At 35.5% G+C, this 11548-nt stretch overlaps 5 protein-coding genes across 5 annotated transcripts in view; 4 read left to right on the top strand and 1 right to left on the bottom strand.

Annotated features, from left to right (window-relative positions):
- LOC100639718 (phosphomannomutase-like) overlaps nucleotides 1-1139 on the top strand; it is a 2659-nt gene extending 1520 nt beyond the window's left edge. Inside the window, exons 5-8 of the mRNA XM_003383237.3 lie at nucleotides 425-524; nucleotides 588-663; nucleotides 807-922; nucleotides 978-1139. Coding sequence (XP_003383285.1) covers nucleotides 425-524; nucleotides 588-663; nucleotides 807-922; nucleotides 978-1082 — 397 coding nt within the window. The 3' untranslated portion in view covers nucleotides 1083-1139. The remainder of the gene's footprint in view (nucleotides 1-424; nucleotides 525-587; nucleotides 664-806; nucleotides 923-977) is intronic.
- Nucleotides 1140-1196: 57 nt separating this feature from the next.
- Nucleotides 1197-4600, top strand: LOC100635886 (transforming acidic coiled-coil-containing protein 3-like). The gene is made up of 16 exons (XM_003383290.3): nucleotides 1197-1290; nucleotides 1340-1538; nucleotides 1807-1938; nucleotides 2026-2072; nucleotides 2149-2294; nucleotides 2348-2403; nucleotides 2507-2607; nucleotides 2652-2811; nucleotides 2957-3130; nucleotides 3256-3324; nucleotides 3430-3593; nucleotides 3740-3839; nucleotides 3886-3978; nucleotides 4058-4164; nucleotides 4212-4332; nucleotides 4509-4600. The coding sequence occupies exons 2-16, from the start codon at nucleotides 1350-1352 to the stop codon at nucleotides 4572-4574; spliced, it is 1725 nt and encodes a 574-aa protein (XP_003383338.1). The 5' UTR covers nucleotides 1197-1290; nucleotides 1340-1349; the 3' UTR covers nucleotides 4575-4600.
- Nucleotides 4601-4760: 160 nt separating this feature from the next.
- LOC109587511 (coiled-coil domain-containing protein R3HCC1L-like) lies at nucleotides 4761-6402 on the top strand. The gene is made up of 6 exons (XM_020003759.1): nucleotides 4761-4954; nucleotides 5080-5164; nucleotides 5726-5796; nucleotides 5855-5953; nucleotides 6008-6205; nucleotides 6256-6402. Exons 1-6 carry the CDS (start codon nucleotides 4774-4776, stop codon nucleotides 6282-6284), a joined length of 663 nt encoding a protein of 220 aa, XP_019859318.1. The 5' UTR covers nucleotides 4761-4773; the 3' UTR covers nucleotides 6285-6402.
- Nucleotides 6319-9396, bottom strand: LOC109587503 (uncharacterized). Its single transcript, XM_020003751.1, has 8 exons — nucleotides 9301-9396; nucleotides 8912-9250; nucleotides 8576-8851; nucleotides 8394-8529; nucleotides 8171-8343; nucleotides 7994-8123; nucleotides 7868-7944; nucleotides 6319-7814 (listed from the first exon to the last, which is right to left on the bottom strand). Exons 1-8 carry the CDS (start codon nucleotides 9365-9367, stop codon nucleotides 6415-6417), a joined length of 2598 nt encoding a protein of 865 aa, XP_019859310.1. The 5' UTR covers nucleotides 9368-9396; the 3' UTR covers nucleotides 6319-6414.
- A 20-nt stretch (nucleotides 9397-9416) lies between these two features.
- On the top strand, nucleotides 9417-10672 carry LOC100639595 (uncharacterized). The gene is made up of 2 exons (XM_003383236.2): nucleotides 9417-9838; nucleotides 10423-10672. Exons 1-2 carry the CDS (start codon nucleotides 9452-9454, stop codon nucleotides 10450-10452), a joined length of 417 nt encoding a protein of 138 aa, XP_003383284.1. The 5' UTR covers nucleotides 9417-9451; the 3' UTR covers nucleotides 10453-10672.
- The last annotated feature ends 876 nt before the right edge of the window (nucleotides 10673-11548 follow it).

Raw genomic sequence — 11548 nt, 5'->3', positions numbered from 1 at the left:
AGACCATGTACTATATAGTACATAGTCATTTGCCAAATTTCATCAAAAATGGCTAAGAGAGAATTCTCCATTTTTATAATTTTATCTAATACATATGCATGTTTTTATGTTATATTTCAAATTTGAGCTCATTCCGATCAAGTTTGGATTTTTTATGAATTTTTAAAGTTGCTCAAAAATTGGGCCAAAGTCCCTGTACTATAGTACAGGGACTTTGGTCAAATTTCATCAAAATTGGTCAGGAGAGAATTCTCTATTTTTATAATTTTATTTGATACATATACATGCCCTAATGTTATGTTTCAAATTTGAGCTCATTCCGATCAAGTTTAGTTTTTTTTACGAATTTTTAAAGTTGCTCAAAAATGAAATTGGTTGGGCAAGAACTTTTTATTTCTATTACATTATATTCATTCTTTTGAAGAGGTACTTTCATTGAATTTCGTGATGGGCTAATCAATCTCTGCCCCATTGGTAGAAACTGCACTCAAGAGGAGCGAATGGAGTTTTTTGAATATGACAAAGTACAAGCAACAGCCTCTCTCTTTTTAACTCTCAACAATCTCTCTCTCTCTCTCTCTTTTTAGGAGCACAAGATTCGAGAGAAGTTTGTTGAAGCAATGGAGAAAGAGTTTGCTGACATGGGACTGAAGTTCTCAATTGGTACTAATGATGCACTTTATTTGTATTGATGCTTAACTGATGAAATGTGTATTTAATCAATAGTGTACAAGTATTTTATTTATTTATTTTATTTGTTTATTTATTTATTCATTTGTTTATTTATTTATTTATTGTATCAATAGGTGGTCAGATTAGTATTGATGTGTTTCCAAAAGGCTGGGATAAGACATTCTGTCTTGGACTGATGGACCTCACGCTCTACAAAGAGATTCACTTCTTTGGTGACAAAACGTACCCTGTAAATAATGGCAGCGTATAAAACTAAAAATGTTATTGTTGTTATTTTTTTGCAGGGTGGAAATGATTATGAGATTTTTATGGATCCTCGTACTATTGGACACACTGTTACCAGTCCTGAAGACACAATGGAACAACTCAAAACATTGTTCAAGGACTAGAATTATTTGAATGTAGCCATTAGAATTCCAACATAACTTATACCGTATTAAGTCTAATTGTTTGAAAACGAAACTTTTACTATTAAAGGGCGTGGTCGATTCAAAAATCAAAATCTAAGGCGGCAAGAAAACTCGAAATTCGAAAAGACTTCTTTATAAACTTCTTTTGATCTTCCTTTCACCTATAGCTTCTTTAAAGAGCTGATACGTTAGTCCTCTTGTATATTTTCAGCTGCAACAGTTTGCAATTTGTTTAGATACCGACCTATGGAAGGGGAAGGAAGAGGAGGTGGAGAAACGTTATCTGCTACACCCACCGCCACTGATATCTCTAATAGTCGCTCACCCATTGCTCCTGCCTTTACTACTACTACTGGAGCTACTACTAACATACTGACAGAGTCACAGAAGCCAAATCTTATAATGTCAGAGACAGAGACTTTCAAGACAGGACAGGTAGAGAAAGGGAAGGCTGGAGGCCTTGTTACCTAATTGTAATCTAAATATATAAATCCTGGATATATAATTATACGTGAATTGATTTCCTTAAAAGACAGACTTTTAAATTCTGAGGCTAAACATGTACATATTAGAGTGATTGCATGTATTTCGTTAGCCAATGTACAGTATCATGTAATACAAAATTGATAGTATGGGACTACTAATTGACTTATTGCCAATGTATATGTGTACATAAGTATGGTCTGTGGTCTATTGGTTATAGGTTCCTGGTAGTCCAGGGGTAGGAGGAGGAGGGTGGGATGATATCAGAGAGTTGGATAACGCCGAGAATTGGACAGAGAGGACACGAGTTATATCAAAGCAGGATCATCAGTTTTACTCGCAGTGTGCACAAGTAAGGAAGCAAATCATCATAATCACTCTCTCATTCTCTCTCTCTCTCTCTCTCTCTCCTCTTTTTCTTTGTTTTCTGGCTGTGTAGGGTTTTGTTTCAGAGCTTGTTGACAAGCTACCGGATAAAAGTACAAAGTGAGTTAACCGATGTCTTTGAACAGGACAGCACACTAGCTGAGAGGTGATTAACTCTTCTTTGTTTTTTAATCAGAGAAGACTATAATGATTATGGTATTACTGGCGACAATGAAGTACCTAATTCAAGATCTCCTTCAAATCCTTCAGCAACAACAACGGGAGGAGGAGGTGATTTTGGTTATATGGATCAGTTTGATGATCGCGATTTTCAATTATCAGGTATTAAAAGCATTTTATTATTATTATTATTATTTATTATTATCATTTATTAGCTTCTCAGTTTAACACTGATTATTTTGAGAGGATGGGCTCTAATACTAATACAACTGTAAGAAATCTTAATATCTACACACACATGTACATATTTGTACTGTAATACATGTTTGTATAATATTCTTCTTTTCTTCTCTCTCTCTCCATTCCTCCATTAGACCAGTGCCCTAGCCAGAGAGTCCTTATATGTTAAGTTTGATCCGTTAGTAGGTCCAGTGGTACCAGCACGTACTACTCCTCCTCTCCCTCCCCCCATGAGGTATTCTTCCTATTATCATCATCGTCTCATTAAGTTTTTATTAGCGGCGATAATCTTCTCATGCTTAACACACCCCCAACGGCAACTTTTACGAAATCATCAGTGATTGGTTCGGAAGCCACGCCCCAAACAGGGACACGGGACTTGATGCAGAGCCCGAACTTGTTACACATGACTGGAGGGAACAATGATAATATGAGAATGGTATATGTTTAAATATACCCATTTTTCTATTATTTTAATACATCATTTAATGCACTAGATTACACCAATACACCATTGATTTTAATCTTACTGTGCCCTTTCATATCATTCCTTTTCTTCTCTCTCTCTCTTTAATGTACTGTAGTCTCCTTTTGCATCACAGAGTCCGTTCCCCAAGACACTATTAGACACTTCCTCCTCTCCATCTTCTAACTACCTCATTGGTCAGTCCCCTTCAGCTAATCCCAATATAAGTGGACCTGGTCTTCACTTACCACCGGCACGCTCATCTCTTGAGGGTAATCCAGAACTAGTCAAGGTTAGGTGAACCCAGTCTCCTGCCAAACAGCATTATTATTATTTATTTGTATTATTTTTTTGTATTATTTGTTTCTTTATTTATTTGTATTATTTGTTTGTATTATTTTGTTTGTGTACATGTAGGTGTTAAAATATACTGATTATGACTTGCAGAGGATTATTGCTCAAGTCAGGCAAGAAGCACAGGCAGAAGTAAGAGAGCAAGAAAGAATGAATTGTGTGGATAGTGAGATGAGAACTGAATAGAGGGAGGGTAGATATAACTATTGATGATTTAAAGCTATTATGATCATTTAGATTGAGAGCCAAGTTCTTGCTGTGAGAGAAGAATATTCACAGGAGTTCCAAAAATCACAGAAAAAGATGGACAGGCTGGTCAAAGAACTTCAAAATTTGAGGTCAAACAATGCACTCCAGACATCAAGCAACTCTAAAATGGAAGAAGAGTGCTCGAAATTGAAGTAAATTTTATACATGTACATGTAACAATTAAGCTGCATGAACATAAAAATCATGTTCTTATTGATGTACAGTACAGAGTTGAATGCTCTTATGTTTATTATATGTAATTACAGTGTTGTGTGATATTATTATTATTATTATATAGAGCCCTGTGTGATGAACATCTTGCCACTGAAAAGAAGATGCTTGACATGTATGAGAAACTAAAGGAAGAGAGCAGACAGATAGAGCAGCAAAGAGATCAGGTTAGTAAAGTCTATTTGTCTTTTTTATGTCATTATGCATCTCTAGGCTCTTGCTGATTTCAATTCCATGGAGAAGTCGTTTGCAGATTTTCACCAAAGACACATAAAAGCACGCGAGACTTTGACATTATTACAGAAAGTAAGACCTGTTTTTCATGTGGTTCATTGCACATTTATACTGTCTATTGTCTCCCCACCTCTCTCTCTCTCTTTATCAGTCTGAGAGCTCATTACAAGACCATATTGCTCACCTGGAGAAGAAAGTTGAATCATTAGAAGAAATGAATCAGCAGCTGCAAGATGAAACATTCCTAAAAATACAAGAGTATGTGTTTTGTGTATTATTTCTTGATTTATTCCCTTTCTCTCTAGGGCCAATAAGATATACGATAAGCTACAGTCTGATCATGCATCAGAGCTAGCAGTGACAAAAGCAAATGTTAAAAAGATGACAGTTCAAATATCAAGCCTTGAAGGGCAACTGAAACAAAAGGTATGATAGACCACTTATGATTCACACATACACTCTAGATCCATTAGAAAGTATACTACATTCCCTGTATGTATGCATGCACCCAATGCAGTGATATATATATAAGTGGTGTATATATTGATATAATATTGATATATAGTTGAATAGTGGCATAGATTGATTGTTGTGATATTTAGGAACAAGAGAAGCAAGAGTTGACTCTTATATGTGATGAGCTAATGAAGGAACTGGGAAGCAAGTGATTGACCAACCACTTTTAAAAGAAAAAGAGAGAAAGAGACATAAATACATACAGACACACACTCATGACTACAGTGTATCATAATAATAATGATTATTAAGAAGTTTTTAATTTATTATTAATTAGCATAATTAGACAAAATTAATTATTAGTTTTAATAGGGGCGTGGCATTACTTACTTTTATTGCCCACGTGCAATCATGGCGTCAGTTGAAGAATCTGAGGAGACTCCTGGCGAATCCTTAACAGATTCATTAGCAAACCTTAAGCTAGAAGATAGCCCAGAACGTGTGGTAACTCTTGATGGCGACACAGCCCAAAAAGTATCACTACTGGATAAGTACTATGGACCTTTACCTGAAGCTGAAGACAAAACTGAAGGTTATTATTATTTATTTATTTCTGTTAACCTGTTGAATTCAAGTAATTGGTAATTGAAATCAGTCTACGTAGTAACATAGAGAATGTTCACACTTAAAATCTTATATTATTTATCGCTGTAATAGAATTTGATTACGTCATAGAAGTACATGGATTCTCACCAAATTTAAAGACAAAAGATATTTTAAATGAATTATTTATTAATAAAAGGTAATTTATTATTAAAATAAAATTATAAAATTTGAGAATTCTCTCCTAGCCATTTTTGAAAAAAAATTGACCAAAGTCCCTGTACATGGTCTTTCACCAAAATTTTTGAGTAACTTTTAAAATTTGTAAAAAATCTAAACTTGATCGGAATGAGCTCAAATTTGAAATATAACATAAGAACATGTATATGTATGAGATAGAATTATAAAAATAGAGAATTCTCTCCTAGCCATTTTTGACGAAATTTTACCAAATTCCCTGTACTATAGTACAGGGACTTTGGCCCAATTTTTGAGCAACTTTAAAAATTCATAAAAAATCCAAACTTGTTTGAAATGAGCTCAAATTTGGAATATAACATAAGAACATGTATATGTATCAGATAAAATTATTAAAATGGAGAATTCTGTCCTACCCGTTTTTGACCAAAATACCCTTTACTGTAGTGCATGGTATTTGGCTCAATTGTTGAGCAATAGAAAATTTAAAATGTGTACTTGGTAGAGCTAAATGAAGCTACTAACCTCTCCAGTCATTGATAGTCTTACTGTTTTTTTATAGTTCAGAATTTATGAAATTAAAATGGGTAGATGACACCCACGCTTTAGCTATTTATACCTCATCATCCGATGGTATGTCCGCTGAATGGTCAATTTATATACTAGCTCTGTCTTTTACTTTATGCTGTAGCTAGTTTTATTGCTGAATCATCATTCAAGAATATACAAACAAGGCTATTGTCAGATTCGAATCACGAAGCATCTATTTTTATAGCAAAGAGTTATGCAAGTGAAGAGAAAGAGAGAGAGAGCAAATTGCCATTTTAGATTTTATTTATCACAGAATCCATCAGAGACTTTTTGTGCAGTAAAAAACCATCTCATTCATCAACTGAGCTTGAAAGCAACTCATCCATACCAGAGAAGCCTCCATTGTCAGCTAGTGTAGCAAGAAGAATGATAGGACATGCTCTTGGAGTAAGGATCACAGCCTCTCCTGAGCAGAAAGAGAAAGAGAACAGGTTATGGAAGGAGGCTAAGGGTATGCATTTGGTTTGTTATAGGTTTGTCATGAGTCATACTATTTTGTAGAGAAAAAGAAGCAAAGAAAAACTGACTGAATGTAAAAAAAATTTTTATCTTGTATTATTTTAATTTCACCAACATTCAATCTATTTTTACTAACAATAAATAAGTACTAATAATAAATAAAACAAGTTTTTACTGTACAATGTGAATTAAAGGGTATTTTTAATAAAACACGTCCGCTTTGGCGAGTGAGCTTGCACCCTTGCTTCTCTTTCCTTTTTTCTTTGCTCCTTTTTCTTTTTTCTCTTTTTCCTTGTCTGCTTCTTTTTTCAGCTTCAGTGTGTCTAAAGGAGCCAGATCGTTGGCATCAGAGTTTTTCTTTGCTTCCTGTGACCTCCTCTGTATGTGTGAGTCTGATAATCTTCTCTTCAACAATACTTCAGACTGATCATCCCTTTTATCCCTCCCTGGCCATTTTTTAACAGGTGCTTCAGAGATATGCCTATCAAGTAAAGGTCTATTAGAAATGCTTTGGCTCCTTGGAAAGTCTTCAGTGTAAGACCTTCTCTGACCTCCATCAAGAGACATCCTTCGTGCTAGTCGAGGATTACCTTTTTCGTAAGAACCTGCTGTACGTTTATCAGTGAGAGACCTCCTACGACCTTGAGGTGGTGAAGGGTATTTGCCATGAAGACTGTCTTTATCAAATGATTTTCTGTGAGCCTCTCTTTGAGGTTGTTTAGAAAAGGAATCTGTTCTCTTGATGGCTTGATCTGACTCAGCATCTGATGCACTTGACAGCAGTGGTTTAAAAGGCCATGGTTGATTCATAGTTGCCACAGCATGCTGGGCCATTATTTTTTCCAAGTCGTAACTCGATTCTGCTTCTGATTCATCGGTGCCCCGTACTTCATCTTTTGATACTGTATGTGGGACTGATTCACATCCATCTGTTTCTTCTACTCCCATTGATGTCTTGTTCCTATCAGAATGTGTGCTGGGAACTGGAGAGGAGTCTTCTTTGTCCTTCCCAAAAAGTGCTCTTGTGAGCTCTTCTTTCATTATGTCATCATCATCATCATCTTCATAGTCTAACAATGGAGGAGGTGTATACACCGTCTCTGTATAATATGACCCATCATCTTCTTGCTTTGCTTTCTCATTAACTTCTTTTGATGATGGTATGTTTCTTTGTACTGCAGGACCTGATTGGGTGGTAGGATCTTTTAAGGGGACAGTTGTCTCTTGTGATGGAACAACTGGTAGTTTGCTTGAAGAACCTTTTGATGGTGTCTCATTCCTTTTGCTTGGTGGAGTCTTTTTCCTGATGAAAGTTCCCTGATCAAACGAATCATTCTCGTCAGAGTCGTCAACTTCAGCATCAATGAGAGTAGTGCTCTTTGTTTCTGGTTGTTTGTCCTTTTTACTTGGTAGAGTGTGCTTCCTGATGAAAGTGCCTTGATAGCCCTCATCATCATCATCATCACCACCGCCATCTTGTATGCCATCAATGCTGGTGCACACTGTTGGACTCTCCATTGGCTCATTGGAGCTTTGATTTGTCATTTCAAATAGTTCATTGTCTCTCCACAGTTCTTCGGTATCATATGTATTTGTCGGTGCTGCAAGAGACAATTTAATAATATTACATATACAATGACTAATATGCAACTACCATAGAATCCAAATTCATCATCGGCAGTTTCTTGACTTTTCAGTTGCTTCCTCCATTTCTTTTCCATCCTCTTCATTCTATGGACACAAAACAGATACATAAATTTGCTCCAATTTGCATCCTAACCTTCTTTTTTCACTGTCTATGAAAATATCAGTGTTGGCCACTACAAAATAAATAGCAATTGTGATCATTAAAACTATAGCAATTCCTACAATTCCTGCTATCAGATAAATGTACCAATGAATTGGCTCATCTAAAACACAATCATCAACATTGTTATTAAGAGCAGTATAAAGTTACCTTCAATAACGATGCTTAGATTATATGTAAGACTGAGAGTAGTCATATTAAAAGTTAACCTTTGACTTGCATGGCAGGTATAGTTCCCATTGCTTGAAGGGCCAGCATATGTAATGATCAGGCTTCCATTTTCTGCTACATAAGGTTCTGTGTAGCTTATAATGCTAGAAATCCTGAAATGCATTGTTATTATAATTATAATGGATGTTATATTTTATTATACATTTGACTCTCTTTGCTCCAGGTATAAGTTGGCGTTGGAACTCCTTCAATGTCACAATTCACTGCACCAATTCTATTACTCATTACTGTACTGTACTCATTGTATCTCTCACTGTTTATGTAAAGAGGAACATATTCTGTAAAACACAAATAAAAGGAATAATAGACTAATGGAAATTGTACCGTCAATAATAAGAAATGCTTCTGTGCTGTTTGTATATTCCAGTAATCTTCCAGAGCACGTATAGGTACCCATATCATCAAAGCTTGAGCTTAAAATCCTCAGCAGTGATTGTCCTCCTGACGTGGTGATCATTATTCTACCACTAATGCTGGTCAAAGGATTGTTGTCCTTTCTCCATGATATATGGACCAAATTGTGATTGAATACACATTCAAATAAAACTGGCTCATGTAAGGAAACATTCTTATCTTCCAATGGCTCCACAGTCAATTGAACTATAGTGATAATTCAATGTAAAGATATCTAGTAGGTTTATAATGAAATTAGCAACTTACAGTTGTAAGTGGCAACATTAAAGTAGACCCTTTTAATATCATTTCCTATTCTGGCTGTACATGCATACTCTCCTGCATCAAAAACATCAAGGGTTCCATTTATCTGTGCAGAGTCTTGATATATGGTGCCATTTTCATCAATGTCCTCGTTAAAATCCTCTAATAGAGAAAAGGCCTCCGATTTTATGGGTATTGTTGAGTGCTCAATAGTGATAACAAGTAAAGTTTCATCTGACAATAGAGTCAAGTTGACTGTTGCTGTGCATGTCAGTGGAGTGTAGGTGTTGACAGTAAAGCTGACATTCTGAGCAGAAACTGAGAACAAATCTAACTGAGCTCCTGTTGAAGAGATATTTGATTTGCATTATAGGTGCAATGACATAGCTTACTTGTTTTAGAGCAGAAAGATGAGATAAAAATGCAGAAAGCAAAGGTAAGACACCTTCGAAGTGGCATTTCTGTGACAAAAAGCAGCCCCACCCTTTCAGCTTGCAGAACGCAAAGGGAGTGGTCATTTACAAGCCTCACCCACTTTTAAAGATGGCGGCTTTAGACGAAAAACCTACTGATTTAGATTGTGCTCATTATTCTAAAGTCATCAACACTTGGGAGCTCCTGGCTACTTTTTTAAAGATAACTGATCCAGATATAACCGCTTTGAAAAGAGATTTTCCCGATTATAATCAACAGAAGATACAGATGCTGTTTTTGTGGAGGAGGAAAAATGGAAGGAGAGCCACTCGCCGTGTCTTAGCTGAAGCATGTAGGAATGCAGAAGAGGTAACTCTAGCTGAAAAAATAGAAGGAAAGCCTGAGTCGGAAGTTGTTGCGTCGGAACCTGTCCTAGCTGCACCAATCCAAGCCACATCTACCGACCTAAGCAGCAGTAGTGCACCAACACACTTGTCATATAGAGAACCTACTCAAGTGAGCCAATATATATATTCCTCTATGCAAGTTTTTGAAGTTGCTCAAAAATTGGGCCAAAGTCTCTGTACTTAGTACAGGGATTTTGGTCAAATTTTGTCAAAAATTAAAAGGAGAGAATTCACCATTTAAAAATTTTTTTCTAATACAGAGAAGTTATATATAAGGGTAGTCTTGCGTAGTCAGACCCATCCCCCCTTTTTAAAAATGTCAAAAAGGGGAAAGATGGGTCTTGCTAATGTCAAAAAAGGGAATAAGTCTGGCTATGCAAGACTAATATAAGGGTGGGTCAGTGGTCGAACTCAACTGAAACCAACTATACCTATGTTTGAACTGATTCTGATCAAGTTTGGATTTTTAAAGAATTTTTGAAGTTGCTCCAAATGCCATGTATTGTATTGTAGTGCTTTTCAGCTCATAAAACATGTCATTTAGCTCACTTAGCATGCTTTGTGGGAAACCCTGGCTATTATTATCATGTCATATTTACTATAACTATCACCCCATGTTTTATGCATGATTTTATTGATACTGCATTTGGAGACATTTTTGATTCCGATCAAAGTATTTTTATATCTTATTAGGCTCAAGACGATTTTCCTGAAGGTCAATAGTACAATAGTAATAATAGTACTTCTAGGGTAATTAGGCCTTTGAATTGACTTGAACATTATGAATAATTTAATATAAAATGTTAAGTTCATAATAATGATGACGATGATGATTCTTGTAATGATGATTTTTGTCATTGTGTTTTGTACATGTACATTTTATTTTTATATAATAATTCTTGATAATTTTAATAATTATTATTATAATGAATGATATAATCAATCGATTTGTGGGAGTGGCAACTGGCAATAAATCTATAATCATAGATAATAGAGTAAATGAAAGGGATTGGAAACGGGGGCGTAGGCTGGTTGATGTTGCTATTGGTTACCGGCCCAAAACCTGGTTGATTTCCCATCTCCTCCATTAGTGAGGCTGTACTGCAAGGACTTCGAAGGATATTTATGGAGATCCAAGAGGACGCTTACTTATGATATACCTACCGTTCGATATAGAAAGTGTTGGACTACCTGCAGCAAGGTTTTTACTTCTACAGCGTTATTTTGCAACGAGTTATAGGTACAACAAATTTTTTTCATTTTTCGTCCTTTTTCTGTAGTAACAAACTCATGCTTCATGGATTCTAACCTTAACTAGTATCATTCGATATGCAAATGGAAACTCTTTCATATGATTATAAAGATATTGTATTTTACTCTAGCTTGTTTTCAAAAAAGGGATTATAATGACAAAAAAAATACATTTTATGGTTTTAAAAGTGCCATAACATTAACATGGTAAAATTATCTATACAATAGAAAACAGAATTATAAAGAGGAAACATTAGGCTACTTGATGCACTAATTTCACTTGCATAGGAACACTTGCTTGCGAGATATTGCTCCTAAAAGAAAGAAAATCAAGGGTAAATTGTGACAAAAAATTTCAAACGAGCCTCTGTCAGCCTAGCAGCAATACAAATGAATGGAGGTTGGGCTACGCCCACGCTTTCGTTTCCAATCCCTTTCATTTACTCTATTATCTATGCTATAATTATTCTGTAAAAATGGCGTTAGACGAAAAAGCGACTGATTCTGATTTTGCCAATTATTCTAAGCTCATAAACACTTGGGAGCTCCTGGCTTCTCATTTAAAGAT

This window comes from Amphimedon queenslandica, unplaced genomic scaffold (genome assembly GCF_000090795.2).
Source record: "Amphimedon queenslandica unplaced genomic scaffold, v1.1 AMPQUscaffold_13513, whole genome shotgun sequence".
NCBI classification, from domain to species: Eukaryota; Metazoa; Porifera; class Demospongiae; order Haplosclerida; family Niphatidae; genus Amphimedon; species Amphimedon queenslandica.
The sequence above is the reverse complement of the archived record's forward strand: the minus strand, read 5'-3'. Positions and strand labels throughout refer to the sequence as shown.